The following is a 27743-nucleotide window of genomic DNA, read 5'->3' on the forward strand; positions in this document are numbered from 1 at the left end:
GGTCAGTCTATAGTTTATAATAAATATTTGGTAGTTTTTGTTAGAATTCTAACCTCTAACGGAATGTTCTTTACAATTTACTATTATAACATCGATAGTCTACAAATGGTTTAGTAAAATGCAAATTAAAAAAAAAAATACCTTCGAAATATCAGCGATGATAAATTATGTTTTCGCACGAATTAAAATCATAACCTCTTTGAAGAATTGGCTCTTATTTCAACAGTTTTTTTTTTAATTTGAACAATATTCTTTTTTTTTTTTGATTCAGCACAGAAATTGTCAAAAAGCATTTGGAATACCTAAAATTATTTAAATAATATCTTTACGGTGAAATAACGTTTAATTTAATAAAAAATAACCATAAACTCTTTGTTTTAATCATTTTTAAATTAATACGTTTGGTTTACGTATGGTTTCACAATAATTTAAATTGCCTTTGGTTAAGTTATTGGTATGCGTGATAATTATTATAAAATTTATTTACAATATTTACAAACTCTAACATAAGTTAAATTCATAACTTTGTTGGTTGATTATTCAGAGGATTTCTTTTCTCCACATAATTTGGTGAATTCGAGGAATGTCCGACAGTTCGACTTCCCCACGTCGTTCTTTTTGTCACTGGATTGTTTTTGCAGAATTTCAAAAGGTTGCCATACGCCGCTCTATATTGTCTGTTGGTTGCCGCGTAGATGAGCGGGTTGACGACGCTGGAGGCCCACGCCAGGATGGAGGCTATGATGTGCAGCCAGGGGTAAGTGATGCCATCATCGGTGACGTTCATTATCATTAGTGGGAGAAAGCAGGCGAGGAAACAGAGGAATATTGTAAGCATTAGAGTTGTCAAGCGAGAATCTTCTTCCTTTTCTCTTGCAGTTTGGCCGCTCAGCTTGCTGTAAATAAATATAAAACAGTTAATTTTGGTAATTATGGCGTGAATTATAGGAAGAAAGTGTCGTGAGTCATAACTTCAAAAATATTTCAATTTAATTTTCTATTTTTCTTCTCACTTAAGTCTGACAACACACGTTATTGACATTTCTATATCAGTGTTGACATCGTTTTCTCCTACCATTAACAATATTATCTGTGGTAAACAAATTGATTGCTCACCCACATACACACCTGCGGCCCTCAAGCTTCCTCTTGCTCTCGCGGACCCGCCAATAGATGCAGGAGTAGGAGACGATGATGACGACACACGGCAGCGCGAACCCGAACACGAATAAATACTTCTTAGGCGATAGTCCGTCCTTCGGCAGGATCGTGCACGAAAACGTGTCGTGCTCCAAACCCAGCTGGCCCCATACACCCAGCAGGGGAGGGATCTGGACAAATATATTTGAAATTAATATCGTACCCATGACCGACCTTTATTTATTTGTATCCTTATAAATAATAATACATCCCGCATATCTTAATCTTTTAAATTACGCGGCAATTACGCCTCAACTGATTTACATATACATAAATGAACACACGAACCCCCAGTACGTTTTCGTTTGGACCTCACTCGATGACAGCTATGAATAAAACAACAGACTATAAAACTCACGACCCCGCGACGTTACCGAACGAAACAATTGAGGCGAATTGTTGCCACTCTCCGACAAACACCCACATACTCGGCAATTAAATGTCAGTTGTAAATTAACTAAAACCTCGTAACTTTTCACACTCTATTGCGCTAATGTGTCAAATTAAAATTGTGATGAGTATTATTCGTAGTAATAAATTTTAATTTGTATTAATTAGTAGAAAGAAATTGTCTCCGAATAAGTGAAACCATAAAGAACTCAAAACTTGTTTTTCAATTTGCTTGGTTAAAGGCAAATATATATAATCTTAGTCCTGGTCCTTAGAAAAATGAGCATGAGGATCGTCCATATAAACGAAAGGGTTTTCCACACCTTAGGACACAAGCATCAAAATATATTTTTTCTATGACACGTGGGTGTGAAGTAAGGGCAAAGATGATACTCCGACTTGTAAAAAACGTTTCGAAACCTTGCAGGAAATATAAAAGTAAACGTACTAAAATTAAATAATAATAAATAATTATGTAAATGCGCGACTAGCTCCACTAATAAACAACACGGATGCTTCCTAATTCGGGACAATTAAACGTGTATCATAACTATGGCGGTGCAATGAACCAATTCCGACTTCCCGCCCTCATGAATGTTTAACGTTCATATGCATGATGCGAGCTTTTACTTAACCCATCACATTATTTCTAATACGGACAATTTTTAAAATAAAAAGCCTTTAAAGATAACGCAATAAAGATAACATACTCATTTTGTATTAAAATATTTTTTTGTCATTTTGTAGGCGTGCGTCTGGATTTTAATATAGAAATGCGTATAAATTAGTTTGTAAAAATCTAAAAATAACTGTCAGATAGATAAAATATTGTTTGTAAATAGCGACTTAGGCTTACCACAAAAGTAAATTCAGGATTGTTAGACTAAATAAAGTTAATCAATGTATTCCTTGCCTTGCATTATTAAGTATGCGTTGCGCTGTTTGACATTTGTTTTTTTTTTAATTTAATCCAGAGCAAGTTTTAAACGGTCCGGCCTCTTGACTCACAATCGAAGCACTTGCGTTCGGAAACGCACACTTAACGCGGTCTCGTAGTTTTATATTTTCTTTTATGAATCATTACGATGTGACTAACAAAATGTAAAAGGATGTTTTTGACTTTTTAATTTATTTGTTTAGTCTCCGATTCTAAAACGGGAAGTCGTCATTTTATGGGAATGTTGCGTACCGCTGACTAATTGGCCGCTAATATTTTTTTTTCTTAATTTTTTATGTCATTTGCGATCGGAATTATTTCACAATATGGCTGCCCTACACTGATGCTAATACTTGAATTATTATATAAGATTGAGTTTGCAGATGGATTCTTGTGAGGCGATTGGCATATAAATAAATTGATAGTATCGGTCGACCATACTACTATATTAAAGAACGTAATTGAGAAATACTATTGACAATTTTTTTTTTATTTATGCATGTTGCAAAAAATTGCCACCGAATAAGGTCAAAAATTAATTCTTTAAATATAGCATTAGAAAATTAGGCATCTTCATGAGTTTGTGAGTTTTTTACTTTAAAAATTAAAAAGCTAATGTTTTTATCAAATTGTATGTAGAAATTTTATATTCATTAGACGCTACGAATGCTATTAGTAGCGTATTAATATCTTATTAATAATTTCTAAGTGTCATTGCAACGCGGATATACATCGTTGTGTTATCTGATTGTCGCTTTAGGACAGTTTTAATGAATAATTAAATGGATTTGATTTATTGATGGTTTACACACAGCTAGACGGTTAAGTTAGGATACGATTAGACCTTTTAAATAGAGAACATACAATCTTAATTTTAGTCTATGTGCAGAAAGAGATTCAAAGAGAATAAGTAAACCGTACGATGCGTAGACGTTTCAGTTATCCGGCAAAAGCACATTTTATTATTGTGGTGGTACGTACCCAAATGGCGTTGTTTGTGAGGTTGGTACGCATTCAAATGTGTGTATGTTGGTACATACCATAAGGCCGAAGGAGACGAGCCAGATGAGTAGCAACTGGATCCATATCTTGGTGCTGGTGTAGATCTGCGAGTACATGTCGTAGTACGCTATCAACGTGTACCTGACAACAAGCAAAATAATCATGTCTATTTATATAATTAAAAATAACTGATGTTAAATAAAAGATGTTTCATGAGGGATGTAAAGATAAAGGTAATTTGATTGTTTTTAATCGATAAAAGTAATATAAAAACAGAGCGTCGGTGGCCCAGGGGTCAAGCACTTGACTTGCAATCTGCAAGGTCCTGGGTTCGAATCCCGCCATGTGCCAATATGTTTTTCGATTTCCGATTTACATATATATGTACATTTATCCGACGTTCGTACGGTGAAGGAAAACATCGTGATGCAACCCGCACTTGGCCAGCGTGGTTGACTATGACCTATTCACCATTAAGTTAGGGTAGGCTCCGAGCCCCTCAGTGGGGACGTATAGAGAGCTGATGGTGATGATGATGAAAAAATTATTTAGTATTTTATTAATGTAACACAAGACATCTTAATGCGTATGCTAAGATGGATGTGTGGTGTGACAAGGAAGGATAAAGTTAAAAATGTGTATATTAGAGGAAGTTTGAAAGTAGCGCCAGTGATCGAGAAATTGAGGAGTAAAAGATTAGTGTGGTTTGGACATGTTATGAGGAGGGATGATGATATAAGCAAAAAAGTAATGAGATTGAATGTGGATGGCTACAAGGGTAGAGGAAGACCAAAAAAAGTATGGAATGACTGTGTGAAAGAGGATATGCGTAAGAAGGGGGTAGACTCGGATATGACGGCTGATAGAGATGTATGGAGGAGTAGTACATGCTGTGCCGACCCTCGATAGGGATAAGGGCAGGTTGATGATGAACACAAGACATCTTAACTACGATAATTCTCATTTTTTATTATATTTGTTTTTCTTGCGATGTTCTTGATGAAGCTATTATATAATTCGCTTTGTAGAGCTGACGCTGTCGCTGCAATCACAGCGCGACATTATCGGTGCTCGAAAAGCACTCAGCGGCGTGGGAAAGCGCTTGTTTGCTCGGGATAAGATAAATATGTGGCAACACCACACGCAATCTAAACACGCACTTAATCACTAGTTAATTTTATAAACAAGTGTATGTCATTTTTATGATTTTACTAGCTGTCGCCTGCGACTCCACCTTTCTGTTCTTCCAGAATGTGTTCTATATGTATGCCAAATTTTATCGAGATCGGTTCAATCGTTCTGGAGATACATTCAAACATCCATACATCTAAACATTCGCATTTATAATATTAGTAAGATATGTTTGTCATTGCAGCAATTAATATGACGAGTACGCTTCTAAAATGTAATGAGAAATCTAATATAAAGATTTGCGACCATTTAACAAGTGAAATGCTAATAGTTGCTTGTATAGGAGAGTTGTTTCTTTTTTTTAAACGTAAAATACAAAGATTTCCTAATCTGTTTGGACTTTTAACTTATGGTATAATAACATCAAAGTAATTGTAGATTGCAGACTCAATGAAGGATAAAATCTTAAAGGTGCATGAAGGGCATGTGGCATGGCGGTACTGAGGGAAGAACAAGCGGCCCTTGTGCTCCGGATACTGACCCGCTCTCAGAAGACACCACGTTTATTTTTATGGATGTACAACGTAAGATAAAAGCGGAAGCGGGAAGTTTTATATTAACAATCTATTATTCTAACTAGTAAAACGATTTTAAAACTATGATGCATTAATATCCGTTATTTACAGTATTTTAAAAAAAACGTGGCTTTCATTTGTCGATACTAAAATTTTCTTACATGTTCAGTTCAGAAATGAAATTGCTGTTGCTTATTAAATATCAAAATGTTGGTTGTAACATTTTAAAACGATATTTTTTATCTGTAATATTTGTTATTTTTTATTCTGTGCCACGCGCTGTTCCGTTATGTTTTAATTTCGTTTCACAGATGTCGACAGACGTAAATTATGTTCAAATGATGTGACTGTTCTTGGTATTGAAGATATTATTAATGCCAAATAAATGGTGATCAGATTTAAAGAAATAAAAATTATCGATCCATAATTAATAAGATGAATTTTATGTTAATTTATTGTGAAAATTCGTGAGTAAAACGTTGAAAAATATAGAGTACTGTTTAATAAAATAATAGACAAAACACGATAGTTTATTAAAAATAGTAAACCCACTTTTCTTTTGATTTCCATTGCCTGTACAAAAATATATTGCCATCTTTGTTTTGTTGTAGAGATAAAGAAGGATGGCGATATATTTCTGTACATCTGCTTCAACAAGGCAATAAGAATTTATGCTGTTACACGATCCGGTATTGACTGTCGTAACAAAAGATGTATTGTGTTGATGGAATAGGGAATTTGCATGTCTTAACATAACACTGGTAGATCGATTGTTCAATACAACGTAAAGACCTTGTTCATTTTTACTGGAAAAATATTAACAATATTTTAACCAAATAATAGAGCAAAATGTAAGGATTTATTATTGGCAATACTACATTTGATTAAAAACGAAAATCTTATACGTATTTACGTTCTCTATGTCCATGCAATGTCTATGCAAGTTAAATCTTAATATCGTGCAAGCCGCAAGCGTGAAATTAAAAGACGAAATTATTTTTTCCCGCGCATTATACATAATGACAGTTGTGCTGCAATGTTGCCAGTTTTCTCTCTGTTTTACCGACATTACAGTGTAAATTATAGACCGCTGTGTATAAGATAATTAATTACTTTCTTTATGCATTGTGAGATTAGAAAACACGATTCATATTTTAAGTGTTATTTAAAAAAAGTGATAAGTATTTTAATTACTAAGTAGTTTGTTGTAATTTGGTTTGTATTATGAAGGCAATCATTTTAGCAAGAAGAAGTTTAGATCTGTAAAGTAATCACAGATTATAAACGTAGTTTCGATATTCGTATATGTGAAGTAATAAAAACCAATAAAACAATAATCATAGTGTAGTTAAAAGACTTTATAGTGATGGTCGCTTTGATGGAGTAAATTAAAATAAGTAACTGTGCCTGCCTTTTAATACATTGAAAGATTTATTGACAACAGAATTCGGTCAGGGAATTGGTTACAAGGAAATGAAGAAGAGTGTATCAAAGAGCGACGTCTGGGACGCGTCACTCCTCATCCGGCTTTTAACATTTTTATGTTCTCAGACGATGTGTAATCAAATTTTCTGACCGGAGACAATATGTAGAAATATTTTTCCGTCATACTACGATAGAGGCTAAATTGTTTAAAGAAAATCTTTCCTATTTATATATAATGCTTGTTAGTGATTAGATGAAGAAAAGGTTCTTTCAAAATGTGTTTTTTTCTTTGAAAAAACGAACTGGGTATCGCGTCAAAAGGCAATGATAAAAAATACCTTAAAAATTTAATTTTCAAAGTTATTAAAAAGAGTAGTAATAAAACTGACATTTATTATTTTGTTTCAATAATCGTAAAGGATCGGTATAAATCAGCCGACACATTAAATGGATCCGAACTTGGGCAACTTTTCAAACAACAATAGACGCACTTTGAAGTTAATTGAAATGTTGCCATCGTAACCCGCTAGTCCATTACCAAGTTGTCGGGAGATTTTAATGCGTGACATACGGGCGTTTAGTTTACACGTTACGTCATTTATTAAACTAAGTATTTAGAGTTACTATTTTATGTTTGTTAATATTGGGTGTGTGTTAATTCATAAGTAGGGTAATTGATTTCAGGTTTGTGTATGGAGTTTATGTTAGATTTACTAGATTTAGATCTGGGTTAGATAAATGGCACATTTCTAACAATCTGATAGGTTTTTTACTTGCAAATTACTTAAAATTAATATTAAAGTAGAAAAGCAACGAACCAATAGTTTAATATTAAATAGGCTCTTTATATTTTCCGTCTCACAATAACGTTCTTACTTCAGTTTTTTTGTTTTTCAATAAAAATAAAAAGTTTAAGTGTTAAGATAGTGTTCTTACGTGTATGTAGTTCTGTTAAATCATAGAATACACTTAGCAAAGAACCATCCTGTACTTTTGTTCGTTCACACCTCTCATTACTCCACTTCAGTGTTGCCACTAGTTATTTTTTGTTTCACAACTTAATTGATTGCTTCTCTGTCTGAGTGGCTGTATGACGTAATAAAAACATCGCACAGTTTTATCTTACCACTTCCCACGTCTTTAGTAATAAAAAAATTAAACGGAAGGATTTCTCGTTCTAGTCATCTATTTATTATAAGATTATTTATTTGATTAAGAAAGAGAATTTATTTAAGATTGTAAATTTAAGAATGTTACATAGTTAAGAATATTATTGACTAGCTCTCGCGACTCCGTCCGCGCGGAATTAAAAAAAAGTATTGGTCGCAGCGTGATGTTATATAGCCTGAAGCCTTCCTCTATAAATTGATTATGTAAGAAAAAAAAATCAAATCGGATCAGTAGTTCCTGAGATTAACGCGTTTAAACAAACAAACAATCTCTTCCGCTTTATTATATTAGTATAGTATAGATGTAGATAAATTATTAACAGAATGCAGGCACTTGAAATCATCCAAAACTAGAAAAAAATAATTGAACAACAGTATATGGCTTACAAACAACAAATTATTATATTTTACGATTAAATTCTTGTACGACTGATTAAGGTATACTTTTAGAGACATTTGTGTCTTTAGTAATTACAATTCCATATAACAAAAGTGGAGCGACGGCGATGTTAGCGCGGGAAAAGTCTTACCTGTTTATGGTGATGGCGACCATAGACAAGAGTGAGACGGCCTCGTTGCCGTAGAACACAAAAGCGAACATCTGACACAGTCGAGGGCCCAGCGTCCATTGCTGCTTTATATACCTACACAATATTAAAGTTAAATTTGTATATCTATGTTAAAATGCACTATGGTTGATTAAATTTATTAGGAACGGCTTAACCCAATATGAGATGTGACGCAAACGCGAAGAACCCTGAAGATGGACTCCTGACAGGACCGAAATTAGTCGGTGCCGTCACCGGACCATCATACGGTATTTAATCCGTTCCTAATTAATTTATAATAATATCTCACGAAAGTTTAAACAATTTATATTATTCATAAATAAATTCAACTTAAAGATTTTTACGTCTGCTCATAGCAAGACAAACAAGTCTATTTATGTCAATTCCATGAACATTTAACTTACTTTTAAAATAGAATGTTGTCTATTGGTTACCTGCTGGCTGTCAGAGGGAGGTTGATAGAACAAAATAGAAGATCGGAGACGCAGAGTGACAGCACGAACATTGTTGTGACGTGGCCGCGCAGCTTGGGGTGCATTAGTAGTGCCACCGTTGTTATGAAGTTGCCTGAAAGAGGAAAGAAACTCTTATAATAAGGAAACAATTATACAAAACTCACAATATGGCACGGCTAGGAACCTTTCCGAACGAACCTAGGAACGGCGAGGAATTTCTCAACCTTTTTTTTTACCGTAGATTCCTTTATAAATTCTTTGAGTTTCTATGTTTCTTATTCAACATGAAAATGTTAATTCCTTGATCTTTATTTCTGGTCACCAGGAGACACCTGGACCATTTTTTTAGTCACTGAGCTAAACAAATTAATGCCAGGCAAATTGGCTTGCATTAGTCGAGAGTTTGGGTTCTATTTTCGACACAAACATTCGACTCGAACCGAACTCGAATGATTCGAGGATATTAAATTGAGATTTAAAATAGCCTTTGTTAATTAAACTGGAGAATACCTAATGATTTGTGCTATATCATCATATGTATATACTTAGCGTATGTGACTACTTATGTGATAGAAAAGTCACAAATGCAGCAGAACAGTAATTTTTTAAAGCCAGATGGAAGTAGTCCGGGCCTTGGACTATATCCGTTTTATAATACGCCAGCAATCCCACAAGATGAACAATGCCAACAATAATGTCAATCCACTATTCAATGTAGATTACGTATGTTAAAAGTATAAATTCGTGTAACCATAATTTAATAATTAAGCAGGATAAAATTATACATTACAGTAAATAAATTTCATTACTTTAAAGATTAATGTAGGGATTAGGGTTTGGGCCTATTACTACGCTTTAACCAAAACCAATTAAACTTAATTAGATTTTAAATTAAACTTACAAATATAGAACACAAAAGTTAAGGACCAGCCCCACATAATCCGGTGTGTCAGACTAGCACAAAATATACCTTGATAACTTCACTAGTGAGGAAATAAAAGTGAAAGGTAAACATTGCGAAATGAAATTGTATTGGGGCAATAAACCTAATTGATATCGCTAGGACCTTGTTTTTTATCTATATTTAATTATTTTTATACACGACATAAGTAATAACATGAAATCGAGCAATGGATTATTGTTTGAGTGAAGGTCAAGCTGTTTGATAACTTATTAACAAATTATAAAGAATTAATAGAAATTTGGCTTAGAAAAGTCAATGGGGGATGCTTCGTCCAGCAATGGACGAACTCGAAATAATAATGATAAATAGAAATTTTAATAAATACAGCAAATTTAAAAAATTACATAACATTTTTAAGTAATCCGTAAATTTTTTAAATTTACATGGCAACACTGGCAAAAGTCAGTATACGATCGCGTATTCATAATTGCGTACAATTATTGTTTGTGCTGCGGGGACTATCTGAGCTCGATCGAGACTGATTGGATCGGAATTCTGAAACATAATAGTACTTATGCACGCATAAGCTATGGATTCCTATACATTTAAAAATTTAACGTATTTATTACACCTATAATCTTATAAATCGTAAAATAGTAACTATATTTTCAAATAATAATAATTACCCCTAATTTACTGCTCTTATTCCTACTAATAGTAGGTAATGGAAGTTAATAATTAGTCAAAATGCATTTTTTTACTATTGACAACTGAAACCAATACATGCCTAAAACTTGAGATGATCTCTGCGATCAACCTACGTAATTTTTTTCATAGCATATTCAGAAATGAAAATAAATATGGCATATAGCGAAATAAAAAGACGGTAAAATATTTATTTATTGCCACAACAAAGCACACGGCTTGCCGTACAAAAATACACTACGAATATAAACATTACTTTTTTTTGTAACCTCCCGACGAGAAATGAGTTTATTTTTTCTCTATTAGTTTAAAGATCGACGCACGAACCTGCCAATATTAAGAACTACAAATTTACATTCGAACCAACCAACCTTTTCGGTAATAACGCGTTTGAGACGTACTGGCCAATTTAATTGTGCAAACGGTTACAAATTAAAAAGAAAATAAAGGCAGGTGTAATAAAAAATAGACACGGCCAAAAACTCTAGTTATTAAGACAAAATTGTAACTGAAAATTATAAATTATAACTGAAACTATAAATGTTAGTTATATATATAAAAGAAAGTCGTATCAGTTACACTATTTATAACTCAAGAACGGCTTTACCCATATGGCTGAAAATTGGTGAGGTGGTAGGCGTAGAGCCAGAAGACGGACATAGGATACTATTTATTCTTTTTTCGAATTTATGCCTTGAAGAGCTGTTTTTTATTTAATTTACCTATATATTAAGTTTTTTTTATAAATCCACGCGAACGGAGTAGCGGGCGACAGCTAGTTTTTTATAAATGTCCACTTAAATCCTTGATGTACTATACTTTCTGCTCTTTTGCCACGAGTCAGTGAAAATGTATTGCTGAAATTGCACTATCGTAAAATTAACCCTAGTAAACTACATCCAAACTCATTAATGTCAAAACTAGTAATAAAAGAGGTTATATCAGGCGCGTTCTAAATTTAAAAGCGTGACTTATTCGCGCCGTTTATAATAATGTTGAATGCGAGTAATAAAATATCATGAATTTATGCGCCGGTCTATCGCTGCTATGATTTATTTTTTTTTCCCCCCCAGTTCAAGAGTCCGGATGTTATAAGTCATGTCTTACGGACCTATGATGCCGGAGATTTCCTCAATTGCATAAAAATAATATTTTTCTTACAAATGTTATGTGATGTTTATTATGTAAAAGGTTTCTTGTTGTTTTCTTCCGAATGTTTTATGCGTAAAGGAAGTAAATACAACTTTATAACGATAACACAACAATGACCAATGAAATCTTACTAATATTATAAATGCGAATGTTTAGATTCAAGGTATCTCTAGAACGGCTCAACGGATCTCCTCGAAATTTGGCATACATATAGAAAATAGTCTGGAAGCACACATAGGCTCATTAAGTTTTTTTTTAATCCCGCGAAGACGGAGTCGCGGACGACAACTACTCTGGCATAAATGTAGAACACAGCGTGAAAGAACACATAGTCTACTAAAGATTTTTTTTATATTCCTCGTGAACGAAGTCGCGAGCGTCAATTAGTAACTGTCTTACTCTCTGTATTCCCTTGTCAAGTCCATACAAATTAATTAACCATACAATCACCGTTTTAGCTCACTCAATGACACCATTGTGTTGTTCGCTGTATAGGTTTCCAATTTCATATGATCGATGTTGTTTGTCTATTGCGTCCGGCTGACCCTTCTCCCCCCTGTCTGCTCCGGACATCAAATTGACATCGTGATGGATTAACAACAACCCTAATGTTATTCACCCCTACTTTTCCCATAAAATCGGGTAAATATCTTCAAACTTGTGCTTTTCGCAATTAATTTAGTTTGTCTTTCTAGTATGCCTGTTTCGGTAATGTTTTACTTCCATGAATTTGTTAAGACATTCTTTCGAATAAGAATCAAATATCAATTCTTATTATAAGTGCAAAGCATATAATGTTTTGCTGTTTAAAATTAATTTCCAATCCTCAGTATATAAATACATGTCTTACTTAACTTACTGACTTAAAGTCCTATGTCTCCGTAGTGGGGCAGAGGGCGTCCATAGTGCGTATATATACAAGCAAGTTTTTTTTACAAGCGTTTTATGCCCAAACTAACCAACAAATATACTTTGATTTTTTCGTCTCTTGATAAACACCGCACAATAAATAGGTTTTGTCTTTATTCTTTAAATGTTTAAAATATGACAAAGAATTTCTATATTTTTTTCTGATTACTTCTTACAATCTTATTAATATTATAATTACGAAAGTTTACATTCATAGATGGATGGATGTTCGTTTCAAGGTATCTCCAGAACGGCTTAATGGATCTCGATGAAATTTGACACAGATGCAGAACATAGTCTGGATGAACACAGGCTGATTATTACGTTCTTTTTAATTCCGCGCGGACGGAGTCGCGGGCAACAGATATTATGAATATAATTTTTGTCCGATTTCAAAAAGAAGGAGGTTATCAATTCGTCTGTATGTTTTTTTTAAATAACATTTTAATTGTAATATCAAAAGTAACATCTACACTTTACTTACATGTATAAAAGTGTTGAATGCATCTTAACAAGTTGTTCTCGCGTAAAAATAAATAGTGCACAAAAGAACGTTCGTATAGATTGATAATAAACAGATCGCTATGATAAAAACGTAACGGATTCAAACTCGCAAGATCTCATTATGTATCGATGTAGTTTGTTTACTCAGCTGCAAATGCAGCAAATCGTTGGAACGAGCCGTTTTATAGGGATGTGAAAATATCGATAAATGTCGATATTTTCTTCATAAGGTGCCTCTCAAAGTAACATTAGGGGATCAATTCTCCATATTTTATTTTATCTAAGAGCCGAAAGAGTTTGTCCGCACTCGCAAACCCTGTCCACTCTCTGATTGTAGCGCAACCATGATTTTTGCGACCAACATTCCTTTCATCATGTTCAATCCGTTGTATTTTTTGAGGTTATATTGAATTGAATTATTACTTTCCTTCATAACCTATGTATCCTATTATATTAATTAATATTCTGTATTAAATTGGCGCATATGTCATGAATCTTAGAATATCTGTATTTAACCATTTACGATCTAATCCATTGTTTTTATCAAGATCAACAAATTGACGTTTACTGTTCGACACAATTATTATCTGTGAACCAGTGCAATAACGTTATATTTCGATTAATATAGCCCAAAAGAATAAACATACCATTAACATAAGCAATAATGCGAATGTACTTCAGTTTTATCGATATTTTTATCGAATTACACATCCCTAGTTGTAGACTTATATTAGAGTTTTATATCTTGTTAATGTTCCGGAGATCGTCGCTTTCTAATGCCGTTTTGTGATCTAACAACTGTACATCACTATGTACATTAATGTCACGGACAGAGTTAATAAAAGTGTACTTTTTAAGCTAAATAAGACGTAGAAAATAGATTTAAAAAGCCAGAAAGAGTAAGATTGAAAAATAAATATATAATTTCGTTTGTCACGTTAATTGGAATATGAACTGTCTAGACAACTGTCTGATCAAAAAGGAATGATTATAAGTAATAGTTATTTGACTCGAAATACTAAAAATTACAACTGAAACTTGATTGTTTGTTTGCGTATTACACGATCGCCAGCTTACATAGATTTACGTAAGTATATAGTTATAAAGAGCTTTTAAACATCAGCATAGCATATGTTAACGCAAATGTATCTATAAATAGATAATTTACGTTAAAAAGTTCTTTACGAGCGCGAATTCTTTCCGAGGTTATTTCGCTCGTAGGGGCGTTATAGCGCGATGCGATAAAATATCCATTGCCTCTTCAAAGAAACCACTCGTTGTTATGACACCCTGGTACAATATGGCGCGGAGTAAACAAATATCATATCATCGCTTCCCTCCAATGTGGATGGAGCAACGCTATTGTACTGTAACCATCATTTGTAGATGAAATTGAGACAGCTCAGTGAATACATATTGTTGTCTCTATTCTGTCAAAGAGTATGAAAGGGACGGCAATATTTATTAATACTGAAGTGAAGTTCTATAGTCATAGAGTATTGAATTGTAGAAAGGGCAACATAGTTTTATGTCATGTAATGCAGAACGAGACTAGATAGTGTCAGAAAATCTCAATAATATTAGCTGTGAAGAAAGCTGTGTTAAATGTAAAGATTAACGAATTATCCTAATTAATTAAGACAAGAGGAAGGGATTTCACCAATAAATCTTTAATTAACTGGCATCGGTTTATAAGATAAATAATGAATAATCCTGATATAATTTAGTAATGCATGGTGACTGTACATAAAGGATGCTATCAACGAGTATAAATCGATTGTGTAAACAAAATAATCAACGCTTGTAGATGTTGAACGTTTGAACGATTATCGCGCCTTACTCAGCCGCGACAATTGATCCATTCTGGTGATTCATATTATCTTCCTATATTTTTTTTTTTGGATTTCGTATTAAAAAACGATAAATATTCCACTATTTCCTACCTAATACCTCTTAAAATAGTTTATGAAATAAGGTTATAACTTTTAACATGTCTAAAAAGTTTTTATTCCTCTTTTACAAGACCAAAGAGTCTTAAAGCGTCAAGATATCAATACTCCTTGGTCTGCATTACAATAACATAAAAATTGCTTATCAGCTTGAAACTTTGATATTTGTCAGTATAATGTTATTATTTTTGCTTCAAAACATCTGCAAGCAGATTGGTACTTTCTAAATTAAAATTAGTTCCTTACAAAATGCCGAATCTTACTCAGCATTGTGACGATATTTCAATAAGGGGAGAATAGAATAAACTAATGGGGAAGGAAATGAGGACGTCCCCACGACGAATTGGCTGTCGTGCTGGCTTAAAATTAATGGCAGTGACTATTGGAATAACGGCATTTCTATACAGGACTATTTTGTTATCTATAACGGTGATTCAAATAAATTGGGGACGTGAAACCGTGTTATTTTCACATTTATTTTTATTTAGTGCCAAATACTAAAACCTAGGTCACTTATGCTTATGTGAAGTTAGTAAAAACTCTACATTAAAAGTCTAACTTAGCGACCAATTAAGTAATAAATGTGAATGTGTGGATAGATAGATCTTTGTTAGAAGGTGTCTCCAGACCAGAGATCTCGCTGAAATTTAACATAGATGTAGAACAGTCTGTAGAATATATAGGCTACTAATTAATATTATTTTTTTTTTAATTCAGCGTCGATAGAGTCACCTGTGACATCTAGTTAAAAATCTATATATAGCCTCACCTAATACGCCGACAGCACTGAAGACGCAGGCACAAACCGCAGCCAAGATCGTCGCCTCTCGAGGATAGATTGTGTCTAACGTCGAATTATGCATTAACTCCTCCATTTTATTTTTTTAATCTATGCTACAACTACACTAGCGCCACTGATATTTATTTATTCCACGTTTAAAATATTCAAATTGGTGGCTGTCATTTTTATTAATCGAATAAACTTTAGTGAACTTTGTTCTAATTAATGAAGTTTTTCTTCAGCTGTAGATCTGGTTTATGTCTTCAAGTCAGTACATCGTTTACCTGGAACAAAAGAAATCGGCACATAATGATTAAGGAAGTAAACAAACGTAACTGGATCTTGTAATTCCTTGTTTGTTTTTGCATGGAGATGCGTTTCATTTAATTTTAGCTTACGGTTAAAGTATGCAACCCATTTTTTTATATATTATAAGGCGGCAAAAGAGCAAGCGGCCAATTTAATTAGTTAAAATAGCGATTTGACCGCTGCACATAGACATACAAAATTGCAGATGCGTTGACCTGGCTTTAGTTAACAGAAAGAAGACATTTCCCCTTCCTATGCTTCCTCTAAACTAAACGTCTAACTAAACTAAATACTAAAATTAGGCCTAACTCCGTAACGGACGCTCTTCAGTTTCGACGGAATTATTTCCACTTCATGTCTTTTATGTTTGGTCGTGGTATTTTACCGGGCGAGCTGATATTATTGTTGCGGCCTCAACTACAATACGATTAAATTATCACATCCATAATTATTACAGATATTGAATTTTAAAATATAAAATAACTAAGACCTAATATAGCAACATATATTTTGTCCCGAGGAAGCAATTAATGTAACATATATAACAGATTGACATATTAAATGTTCTTACTAATATTAATGCGAATGTTTCGATGGATGTTTGTTAGAAAGTATCACCAGAACAATACGACGGATCTTAAATTTAGCATAGATGTAGACAGTCTGAAAGAACACATAGACTACATATAGTTTTATTTAATTTCGCGCGTACGTCGCGGGCGGCAGCTAGTAATGGAAATAATTAACTGTAATTAAATAATAGTCTTAAGTAAACTAAATTATTACTCTCTATGTTACACCCGGATTCATTATATGCGCTATGAATCGATTAATATAACATTAGCAAGTGAAATCATACGTATCCATTATTTTAATATCGGCTTTTTCTTGTACGATATGCGCAGTCTATTTGTTCACTGACATAATTACTCTTTCCACCATATCAATCAGAAAATACAGTTAAAAAAGCAACAATACAGTTATTTGTAATCCAGACTATGCGTGAAAAGATTTTAATTATTTATACAGTACTAGTTATGGCCTACGATTTTGTCTGCAATTAATTGAAATGAAATACTTTGTATTCTATATGTTCTTTTCTAAACTGAAACGCGTTTAGTAAACAGTAAAATATAGCAGTGATAATCCTACATTTTCATACTACATCTACAAATGGAGAGGTCATTGCTTGGAAATGTCAGTTTTTCATCGTTCCGACTTAAGTGCGCTTGTTGATGTTTCTGACAATTAATACTATCTCTATTATTAGTTCCAAACCTCTTCACCGCGATTATCTGTAGGCGTCAGCGCCAAAATGGCGAAGATCAAATTGGCACAAAAAAACGCAGTTTATAGCCTGTCCATATATGGAGGTCAGAGTACATTTTTAAATTTAGAAGCAGAATTTTTTTTGTTTCTTAATAAACATTAATAGTTTTTGTGCCAAACCTGTCTATAATGACAACGTATTTTGATTGACAGTATTGCCCTAAATAAGCATCGGCTAGTTGTTTGCCCGCCACCCTCGGTACACTGTCCAAAATTTACTAGCCACAAATAACTGCAAGGGATGGGGAATCGGGAGGATAGGGGAGTGGCTGAGGGATGTTAATATTGAGATGTGTGGGTGGACGTTAAAATTATATGCTAGATACTTGGCTGAAAATATGATACAGCTTGTGCCTTGTTGTGACGCTGAAGTGGCTTTAAAGATTTACTTTTAAAATGTGCAAAAAGTTTTTATCAGAAGTTGGCAACATAATTAATTTTTGTAATCTGGCTGGATCCATTGTTTTTCGGTTACTAATCTCCAAGTTCCAGGGCCGTTTTGTGTCAAACCGCTAGTTATAATACTGAGAGCATAAGAATCGGACGTGTTCAAGGCCGTCATTGTTTACTCGGTCGTCCGCCATCTGCATACTAACTGCTACTAATCCTTTACTTAATGACATGTCGCTACAGTCAACGTGACAGGGACCTCGAAGGTTACACTTGGTCACGGCCAACATCCTATAAATCACCCTGTATTTAATGATTACAATTTTGACACCAATAGGTATAAAATATAGGTCACCATATCGGAATAGCACCCACGTTAGTGAACCAGAGTGGTAAGGACGACTTTTTAATAATCTGTGTACTTCAGTGTCATAAAATTCTCCAGAACAGAAGAGGCTGTCACTTATATAAACAAATAATAATTGATTTGATAACAGTTGATGTTTAAATTCTTTGTTAAAAAGTCTGCAATCGCATTGAAGTTTTCCAGACTTCATTAGTAGCTACTAAAACATATGCTACAATTTATAAAGACCACGTGCATGCTAAGTCCTTTGACCTTAATGTTCTTTGAACGGAGATTAAAAAAAAAAAACAATATATGAAGAACTAATGAAATTTATCTGCTGTCAATTTTAAATATAATTTGTGCACATTATATATTGATACATAGGAATTGACGATTCTTAAAAGTACGCGTCTATTAGCACGCGACGGTCGCATCGCACGCACAGCCCTCAACCGATTTCAGTTTGCTTTGTATGATTTTAAATAGCACTGCATCCATCATTTGCACCGCCCGCATCGAATAACGGAATTTATCAACAAGCAATCCGTTCGTCCGAGCCAATGGATACATACCTTAACACGATAGTGATGATTGCTTAAACGTGTGTTGATTATCTGAAAGTAATGACGGATGTCAATCTAATTCATTACAAGTGGTACTGTTTGTCGTCACTAATTTGCTAACAGGCTTGTAATCTGACCGCCCCAGTGCCACCGACCTGCCCGCGTTGATGGGGTACCGTAATTATCTGGCAAACCATTATATTGTACACCGTATATATACCGAAATATGAATTACGTTTGACAAATAACAATTTTTTTATTAGATTAGAGAGAGATAACAGCTTTTATATCTCTTTCTTGTTTCTTATTGAAGATGGTTAGTCTTTGCTCTTTGTCATTTTTTTAGTAAATATTCTAAATACGATTTTTTGGAACGCACATATGGATGGATGTTTATTGAAAGGTATCGAGATAAAATTTGGCATGTAGAACATAGTCTGAAAGAACACATAGGCTATCAATTAGGTTTTTTTAATTCCTCGTGAACAGATTCGCGGGCGACAGCTAGTGATAAATAGAAGCCATCAATGTTTATACAAAGGATATGTTGTATACAGAGATTTTGGTCTCAGAAAGTCACGGTCAGTGGGTCTAAAGTCACGCACTAAGTATACGTGGGTGGTCAAGGCAGCCAGTGAATGTCCTACTTCCTAATTGTTTGTTTTAGATATATATAGCTTATGTACTTGACTGTATCGGAAGGTAAAGGATAGGTTAATCGTCCATGTTTTATCTTAAGTATAGTTGCGTAATTGAGTTGAAAGTGCAAGTCAAACGCGTAATCACTAGAACAATTTTATTACTTTGGTATGGTAAAGATGCCCATTAATAGTCGATATTCTATTAGTTGATATTAGTTTCCCTACTTTTTTAATACAGAAGTAGCATAAATACAATTTCTTGTAAACTAATAAATATAAACAGTAAAACATAACATCTAAAGTCATTTACAGAAAGGAAGTTATAATGGTATTACACTTAACACACTTTCAGTTGTAATATCGAAGTTTGAGCGGAACACTCACAAAAACAAATTCGATACGGTTTTTATTATATCCCAATCGAGAGGATTACGTCAAAGGCAAGCGTAACGAATGAGGTTGCTCTTTAGCTGTGCTTTACGGCTGTACGTGGCCAGTTCCTTACAATTAAATAAAGAAAAAAAAACAAGATCGTCAAAGATTAAATAAAGATTACAAATTAATTCTTTGTCACGGACATGAGACATTTTCTTTTTAATTCATCATGAAATAGTTTGTATATTAAAAACATTGATAAATTTATCTAATAAATGTTTTCAATAATAATAATAAAATTAGGTTTGCGGTAAGATTCAAGTTTTATTTTGCTTAATTTACTAAGTAATAATTAATATATATTACAGTTACGTCGTCATGCTATTCGCAATTCACAGTTAACTCCGAGAATACTTTATGATTTACCATCTCTTGCCTCTATTATTTTATTATATATCAAGGTCATGCTTTCTCCATTTAGGTGCATAAAAGCGCAATAAAATAGCTCATACAAAAACCAGGTCCGCGATCAAACTGACGCAACAGCGCCGGACGCCACAAGTGCCTGTATTTTAGTATCCAGATGAATCAATATCTTCAAACGAGAGCTCCAGATCACGCCTCTAGTAAATATTTTGGTCTAACAATACGTCACTAGGCTACGACCAAAAAAATGTGTTTTTCACATTTGGTGAAAGTAACCATAGGCAATAATTGATTGTTTTTTCCTTTCTCGGCAAAATCGACAAACCTGTTGAGATTATGGAACACGATAGAATGGACTAAATATTATTTAAAAAGAGAATAGAAAAAATTCCCGCACTTTCGCCGGCGCACTGATAGTCACTTTGTAACCTAACCTAACCTAAAATATAGAATAAAAAAGATCAAACAATAATAACCTTGAAACGAAGTTAGAAATACGTTAATTAACCTATTTGACGTATAATTAACTTATTTTTATACGCTTTGAAGATTTCATAGATCAAAGTGTTATCCAATTAAAATTATATGTTAATTATGTTGTTTTCTTTGTGAAAAACGTTCTAAATGTTTGTTTTAATCAAGGGATTCAATTTATTTTTGATGCTGGTAATAAATTTCAGATGAACTTCTGTAGCTCTTACGCTTGAAGTAAAAAAAAATAGTCTTCTATTGTAGCTTTCGCGCTTAAATTAATATGAATAAAAGTCGATGTAAATATAAGTCCAAACGTAATAAAGAAAGCATTTAATATGTTTAAATTATGTAAGAAATAATAACTACAACGATGAATACATGTCAGCATTTCGTAAACATGTAGTTTGTTGTACAAACAATGGCAAAACAGACAAGACGGTGTGATTATTATTCTATTAATTTAAAATAGAATACAACGTCACGCGAAGAAGTAATCAATTTAAACAAATAATCTAGAATTTTTTATCAGCCGATTTTATTAATAAAACAAACATAAAATAACTCCACTGAAAAGGATATTACGTGTTACAATTCTTCAAAATTGTATTATTTACGATTTGATATTAATATTTTTATTATAATACATCTGAATAAAATATTATTCAAAAACCATTCTCATTAAATATTATACTATTTATTTAATTTTAAATTTTGAGGCTCTATATTTCTAACGTTTTTGACTGAATACCGTGTAAAAAAATTGCGTTGTCTATTGCACATGCGCTAATAAATGTTACACAAGAATAGTGCATTAGGTGTTCGTTAATTAAAGATATCTGGGCCACTTATGCCGTCGCTACAATTAGTTCGCTGGATCCGCACTGACGTAAGTCATTTTGCATACGACGTTTAACAATTTCTCGCCTATTTATCTAATTTGTGACAAGGTGATTGCACTGCTGCAAGGGTTAACCGATAACCAATTCCCGCCATTAATGATAATGTGAGTTGTTTTTTTTTGCGTCAAAGAAACGGCTTTTTTTATTAATTTTAGTTTTGCTCATAAAAATGAACCATCCGTCATGTCAAAGTAATCACCAGTACTATTTTACGTTATTGTCAATTTTTGAGTAGTAGGCCCAGAATTCCTGTACTTTTAATCCATTTATTTCTTAATTGTCTCGTTAGGTTACATTATTAAAATATTATTTTATTATACTATATTAGCGTTATCTATTGATTTATTTATTTACTAATTTGCGCGTACCTCATAAAATTCAATACGTTATGTTTACAAAGATGACAAATAGCACAATTATTCATCGTAAATCTGTGCGTCGGTATATCAGCCGGCTATCAATGGCGGGGTCATAGACAATTGTTTATGTTGCTGTGACGTTTCTCTAGTCTATTTTATTGACAATCGCGTCTGGACTCTAAATTATTGTTAGCTTTACTACTTATGAAATTACCGGCAACATGATTATTACATTTATCGAGCCCGTTTTACTAAGTAGGTCGAAAATTGATTCGACACTCACATTAAAGTATTAATGTGTTATTGAATTCGAAATACTTTTTTTTTGAAAAAAGAAAAGTGACATTTCTGGCAGAATGTTCCATTAACACGTCTCAATTTTTTTACAATCTCGGGGCCGTTTAAAACACATGCATTGTTTGACCGAAATTATTCCAGCGGTTTAGGAATTTAGTTAGGAAATATCGTAAAGTAGGATGAATAATAGTCATAGATTGAAAAACAGAAAACTACAATTCTTTTTTAAACCATAACATTAAATGATTTTTCTTTAGTAAATCAACTATTTAATACAACGATTCTACATATCCTTAATCGCAAAAATCCTCGAATATTTCGATGTCGACTTCTAGTTTTGTTTCTATCCACTACGTTTTACTGAACACACATTCAAAATAATTACATATGACGTGTTTGTTGACAGTTATTGTAGAGATATAGCACTTTCCTAATGCGTTCTTACATCGTGATAGCTGCGTAACCCAAATTACTATGTACATCCATCTACGTTGAATCATTGGAAAGGCCGATGGAAAAATATATAAAAACAGCTAGCAATATTATGGATATTGAGAGGAAATTGTAGATTGTTGCAATAATTTAGTGCTATAAAATAGTTTTATAACTTCGTACAATAGATAGATTAATGTTATGTTACAGTTTATGCAGTTTTTTGAAACAAATATGTTAACATTAATCATAAAAATGGCTGAATTGACTATGAAACACAAGAGCAACAACATTCATCTTAAAATTTTCAAGTTATTTGTTCACAAGTCAAAGACAACAGACAACGGAGTAAACGACACAGATTATAGCCTACTATATAACCAGAACAGCGAACTGACATGACAGAACATTTTCACAATTTTACCTTGTTTAAAAATCGAATTCAGTTCCCGTGACGTAAGACAATTTAACCAATCAGCTATTGCCCTGTATAGTACATTTTACTTTATAAAGGAAGTATAAATCGGACAATAAACTGTGCGCTATCCACAAGTTAGCACATACAGTGAACTAGAGCACAATTCGCGCTGATTTTAAGCGGGTCGGGTTGAAAGATCGCCTGACCTGAGATATACTGCTCAGAAAACATAACACGCTAAAACTAACAACTCTCTGAATACGTTTTTGTGTGTATAAAAATTCAATAAACAATCACTCCCACCTGTTGCCCAGAGGCGGATTATATCATATGCTTTCTTATAAGCATACATACGTAATTAATATCCGTTCCTTGATATCGATTCGAAATTATTTTATGAAACCGAGAACAAATATTTGATCGCCCTAAAACAATACATTTTCTTTTGCAATTCCGATCTTTGAATCGGTAAAATGATTACCAAATAGATTTTACCGATTTACATTACATAAAAAAGATTGCAGTACTACAAAGTGAAGACGAAGTGCCGTAGTATTTACTCTTATCAGAATCATGCAGAAATTTGTAGGTTATAAAATCTCTCACGGGACTCTTGCGATAGATAACGTTTGATAAACTACTAAGCTCAAAATACTTGAGAAATAAAGCTTTACCACTATATTTAGAGGCGTTTAATTGTAACTGAACCTTTCTGGGTACTACTATAATTGTTAAAGTAAAAAATTGCTTACTACAATATCTACACTTTTAAATAGTCATCGTATCGTACATTTATAAGAAACTGTAAGAATGTAAATATAATTTATTTTATTCACTCATATTTTATTTTAAATATCTGTATAATTTCCGTATTGCATTGTAATTTTTCAAACCTTTTTTTGGGCACAAAAATTTGAAACACATCAAGAAAATAAAACAGGTGGTCGAAAAGAGCAATAGACGTTGACGCGTGCGATGCGAACCCTTTTTGTTTTTTTTACCAGTCAAAGGGACCACAGACGTTCGTTTTAAGACAACAATAAAATATGCCATAACTCGTTTTAAAATAACGTAGACAATGGATTAGGGTATAAATCTAGGTAATTTTTTTGTTATTTATGGCGGTATTTCTAGATTTTTTTTTAAATTTTATAGTTATTGTAGGTTATATAGCAATTGAACCACTCCACTTTTGTGGACCTATAGATATGGTTGTAACAATAGCATATTAATATTAAATAGTGTGTAGTATTGTTCGTCTGTAGCTACTTATTTTTAATGAAATATTTTTATTGACTATCAAATCATAAAACTATAACCTTTGCACAACATTTAAATTTCAGATTATAATTAAACTAAACATTTTTTAAATTTCAAAACCATTAATATAAAATTCATATCAACATCGACAATAACGGACAAATCAAAAAGATAGTAGATATTCAATTTAATCAGTACAACCCTTATAATATAAAGAAAGAATTCAAAAACGTATCTATACATAAATAATAAAATTAATAATAAATAAATTTTTAAGGAGAAATGTTTGTAATTTTATTTCTTCTTATCTTAAACATTACCCAATAATTATTCTTAATAAATAAATTTGATCGTAAAAATTAAACTCACGTTAAAGTCAATCACAAAACACGTAAACAAAACTTTTCAAAGTTCACTCACACAAACAAGTAACCAACAACACTCCCTTCTCAGACAAGAATCGTTCCGTCACTGAATGATTTGAATGGTCGTTACTCGTTTCGTAGCGTTGAATATATCGCCCCTGATACTTCGAAACAGAAATAAGGGACCCATATTTGCGAATTAAGTAGGACAAATGAAAAAACATCAATGTTAATTACTAACATGGACCTATACTTAAATATGTTAAGCAAGAATAGTCGTGGCATAAACCAGTGCGACAAAAAGCATTTTTAACTAAATTAATGTTTTTAAATATTAATGAACAAAATGTAAAAATTGCGTTAATTTAGTTAAAACTAAAAAAAATTGCAAATTGTGTTCATATCTCATACGTTCTATTGTGAATAATGATATATGTATATGATTTAATTATTTTTTAGAGTATCTAGTTGTGATAATTCAGTCAATCTTGGTGATATCTTAAATTAAATTTGTATGTGTATGTCCCGTTAACGCTTTCAGTATGGTGTTTATAGTGGTAGGATTTGAAACTTGAACGCAAGCTTCGGCAAATTAAATTAGAATGTACTTAAATATATTACAGTGCTCCCTTTTTAATTGTATGGGATTGCAGCATCTGTTTTATAATGTTAGGCAGAAAACAAAAATGCGTTGTTTAATTAAGTGTTTTATTATATTTAGGACCCGCTAATTACTATAATTTTTTTTATTAAGAATATTAGGAGATTTTTGTAAATTTACTAATATTTCTTGTACCATTCCAACTAAGCTCTAGGCTTGTGCTAGGACATGGTTTACGACATTAGTCGAATGGCAGGATTCGAACCGACGACCTCATGATCGGATATCTGTACCCGTAACCAAATATATACGTAATTTATTATTATTAAAGAACAGAGATAAAATAAAATTTATCTACGAGTTGCACGTCACATATTTTTTTACGAAGAAGATTTGTTATTTTAACTACGAGATAATAAAGATAAGTTTCTGTATTAGACATGTAAAATAAAATAAAAAAAATAAACAGCTTGAAGTTAGCGCTTACACGTTCTTATTTTTTGTCACTTAAAACTTGAGTTTAGCTTTAGAATTTAGATAACATTTTAAAATGAATAGCGCCAAACCGAAGGTGCAAGGGCAAAGGTATCGCTACTATTAACTGCCGCAGCTGTACGATGTATTGTCAATATAATACAAGTACAATAAAACTTTTTCTTTCTAAAACAGCCCTTAATTCCTGGTGGTTACGGGTTATATTAAACGCATAATGTAAATTGGTAGACTTAAATGATTCTACTATTATTAGTCGGATGTGTCGATTTTTATGGGGTTCCATTGATATAATTTTTTTGTCGCATCACTATGCATTTTATATCAGTGTTGATTCTTTAAGTTCGGTTTGATATCACATCAATTTATTTTCGCGCCATTTTTGTCTAAAATTAGGCAAAGGATAAGCGTGTACAACAAACTGATAGTTATTACATTTTGTTTAATTCATATAATAGCGAAATATAATGTTTATTGCATAAATATATACGTAATTAATTGTGTTACGTTTTTAAAATCCTTCAAGGTCCATCTTAAAAGATTTTATGATTTTATATTTTTTCTATCAATTCGTATCGGACGCTATGCAATTATTCATTTTATTGTCACGATCACGATAGTCTGTTATATTACATTGTTAAAATTTAATGGGTTTACGTGCGATAAAACATTTCACTTGTTCATTGTTTTCTGTGTTTTATTATCTTGACGGGATATTCTAGTATCCTAGTATATCATAATGATTCTTTTAATACCACATCAGGTTTTTTACATTACTTTGTACTAAAAAGTAACTAAATATGTTCATAAAATTGTAAAAGTATCGAGAGATTCATAGAATTGTAGGAAATGGACGGATCGATCGTTTTTACAATTCTTTATTATTTAATTCCTCTTGCTCTCGATTATCATTATTTCCATATTATCTTTCTGAATTAATGCGAAATATACAGTAATTTAATCGCCAAGAGTGTAAACTAGGCTTTCTAGCGTTAAATTAAAATAGTAAATACATTTGTATTCTTGGCTGCCTGTCTAAGTTGTTTTAACATTAGAAAAATCAATGTGTCATTCTTATGTCGTTGTCAAAGTCAAAAACAATGTCAACATTTCAAAATGCCAGGTGCAGTGTGTGAAATTATTGATGATATTGAAGATTTAATATCTTCTCAAGACATAACTCCTAAAGAGAGATATGCAAGCAGAAAAAGTGTAAATGTAAGATCCAAAAAACGACTAGCAGAAAAGAATGAAGAGCCAATTGAAAAGATAGTGCTAGAGAGTGTTGTACCAGGTAACCTATATGTTGTTTATTTCTCTCATATTTTTTAAAATAAACAAATAAATAAAAAAATAATGAGTTGGCATCTTGTATATAAACATGTAAATACATCAGATGGGTTACTTTTCTTTACAAACTGTTACAGGAACTCAAAAGATTTATGTAAAGACATGGGGATGTGCACACAACAACTCGGACTCGGAGTACATGGCGGGCTTGCTGGCGGCAAACGGGTACCCGCTGACGGAGGACAAGTGGGACGCGCAACTCTGGCTGCTCAACTCTTGCACCGTCAAGAGCCCGGCTGAGGACCATTTCAAGTCAGTTAGAGATGTTATTTTGATTTAATCTATAAACCCTAGAGTGGAAAATGGTATATTTTTTTAGTAATACACTTTTTCATTTCAATTACAAAACGCAATGTTTGTTACAATAACATTAAATAATTCTTTTGTACTTTAACTTGTTAACATGTATGCAAAAAACATCTTTTCTAATTCATACATAGTACCTTTAACAGTTTATCCATTGGTTGCACTTGCCTTTTACTAATGGTTGATTAAATTTTATGAAAGAACTAGATGTCACGAATGCATTCATTAACAATTTTTTTATTTTGCTGTAGAAATGAAATAGAATCGGGTAAAAGCCGTGGCATCCATGTGGTAGTGGCTGGGTGCGTGCCGCAAGGTGCTCCACGCGCCCCTTACCTGCAGGGGCTCAGT

The 27743-nt window shown here is 32.7% G+C and overlaps 2 protein-coding genes across 3 annotated transcripts in view; one reads left to right on the top strand and one right to left on the bottom strand.

Moving 5' to 3' along the window:
* Positions 1 to 382: 382 nt before the first annotated feature.
* Positions 383 to 24788, bottom strand: Tre1 (Trapped in endoderm 1). 2 transcript variants are annotated; one of them, XM_013317243.1, is made up of 7 exons: positions 24648 to 24788; positions 15746 to 16041; positions 8833 to 8965; positions 8360 to 8473; positions 3568 to 3670; positions 1117 to 1331; positions 383 to 896 (listed from the first exon to the last, which is right to left on the bottom strand). In XM_013317243.1, the coding sequence occupies exons 2-7, from the start codon at positions 15849 to 15851 to the stop codon at positions 518 to 520; spliced, it is 1050 nt and encodes a 349-aa protein (XP_013172697.1). In that variant the 5' UTR covers positions 15852 to 16041; positions 24648 to 24788; the 3' UTR covers positions 383 to 517. The 2 variants fall into 2 exon arrangements, with proteins under 2 accessions (XP_013172697.1, XP_013172698.1); XM_013317244.1 differs by having other exon boundaries at positions 1129 to 1331; positions 24648 to 24787.
* A 2032-nt stretch (positions 24789 to 26820) lies between these two features.
* LOC106120980 (threonylcarbamoyladenosine tRNA methylthiotransferase) overlaps positions 26821 to 27743 on the top strand; it is a 4131-nt gene continuing 3208 nt past the window's right edge. Inside the window, exons 1-3 of the mRNA XM_013316451.1 lie at positions 26821 to 27030; positions 27164 to 27338; positions 27644 to 27741. Of these exons, the coding sequence (XP_013171905.1) occupies positions 26853 to 27030; positions 27164 to 27338; positions 27644 to 27741 (451 nt within the window). The 5' untranslated portion in view covers positions 26821 to 26852. The remainder of the gene's footprint in view (positions 27031 to 27163; positions 27339 to 27643; positions 27742 to 27743) is intronic.

The sequence above is a fragment of the Papilio xuthus genome, unplaced genomic scaffold (assembly GCF_000836235.2).
Source record: "Papilio xuthus unplaced genomic scaffold, Pxut_1.1 DF826945.1, whole genome shotgun sequence".
NCBI classification, from domain to species: Eukaryota; Metazoa; Arthropoda; class Insecta; order Lepidoptera; family Papilionidae; genus Papilio; species Papilio xuthus.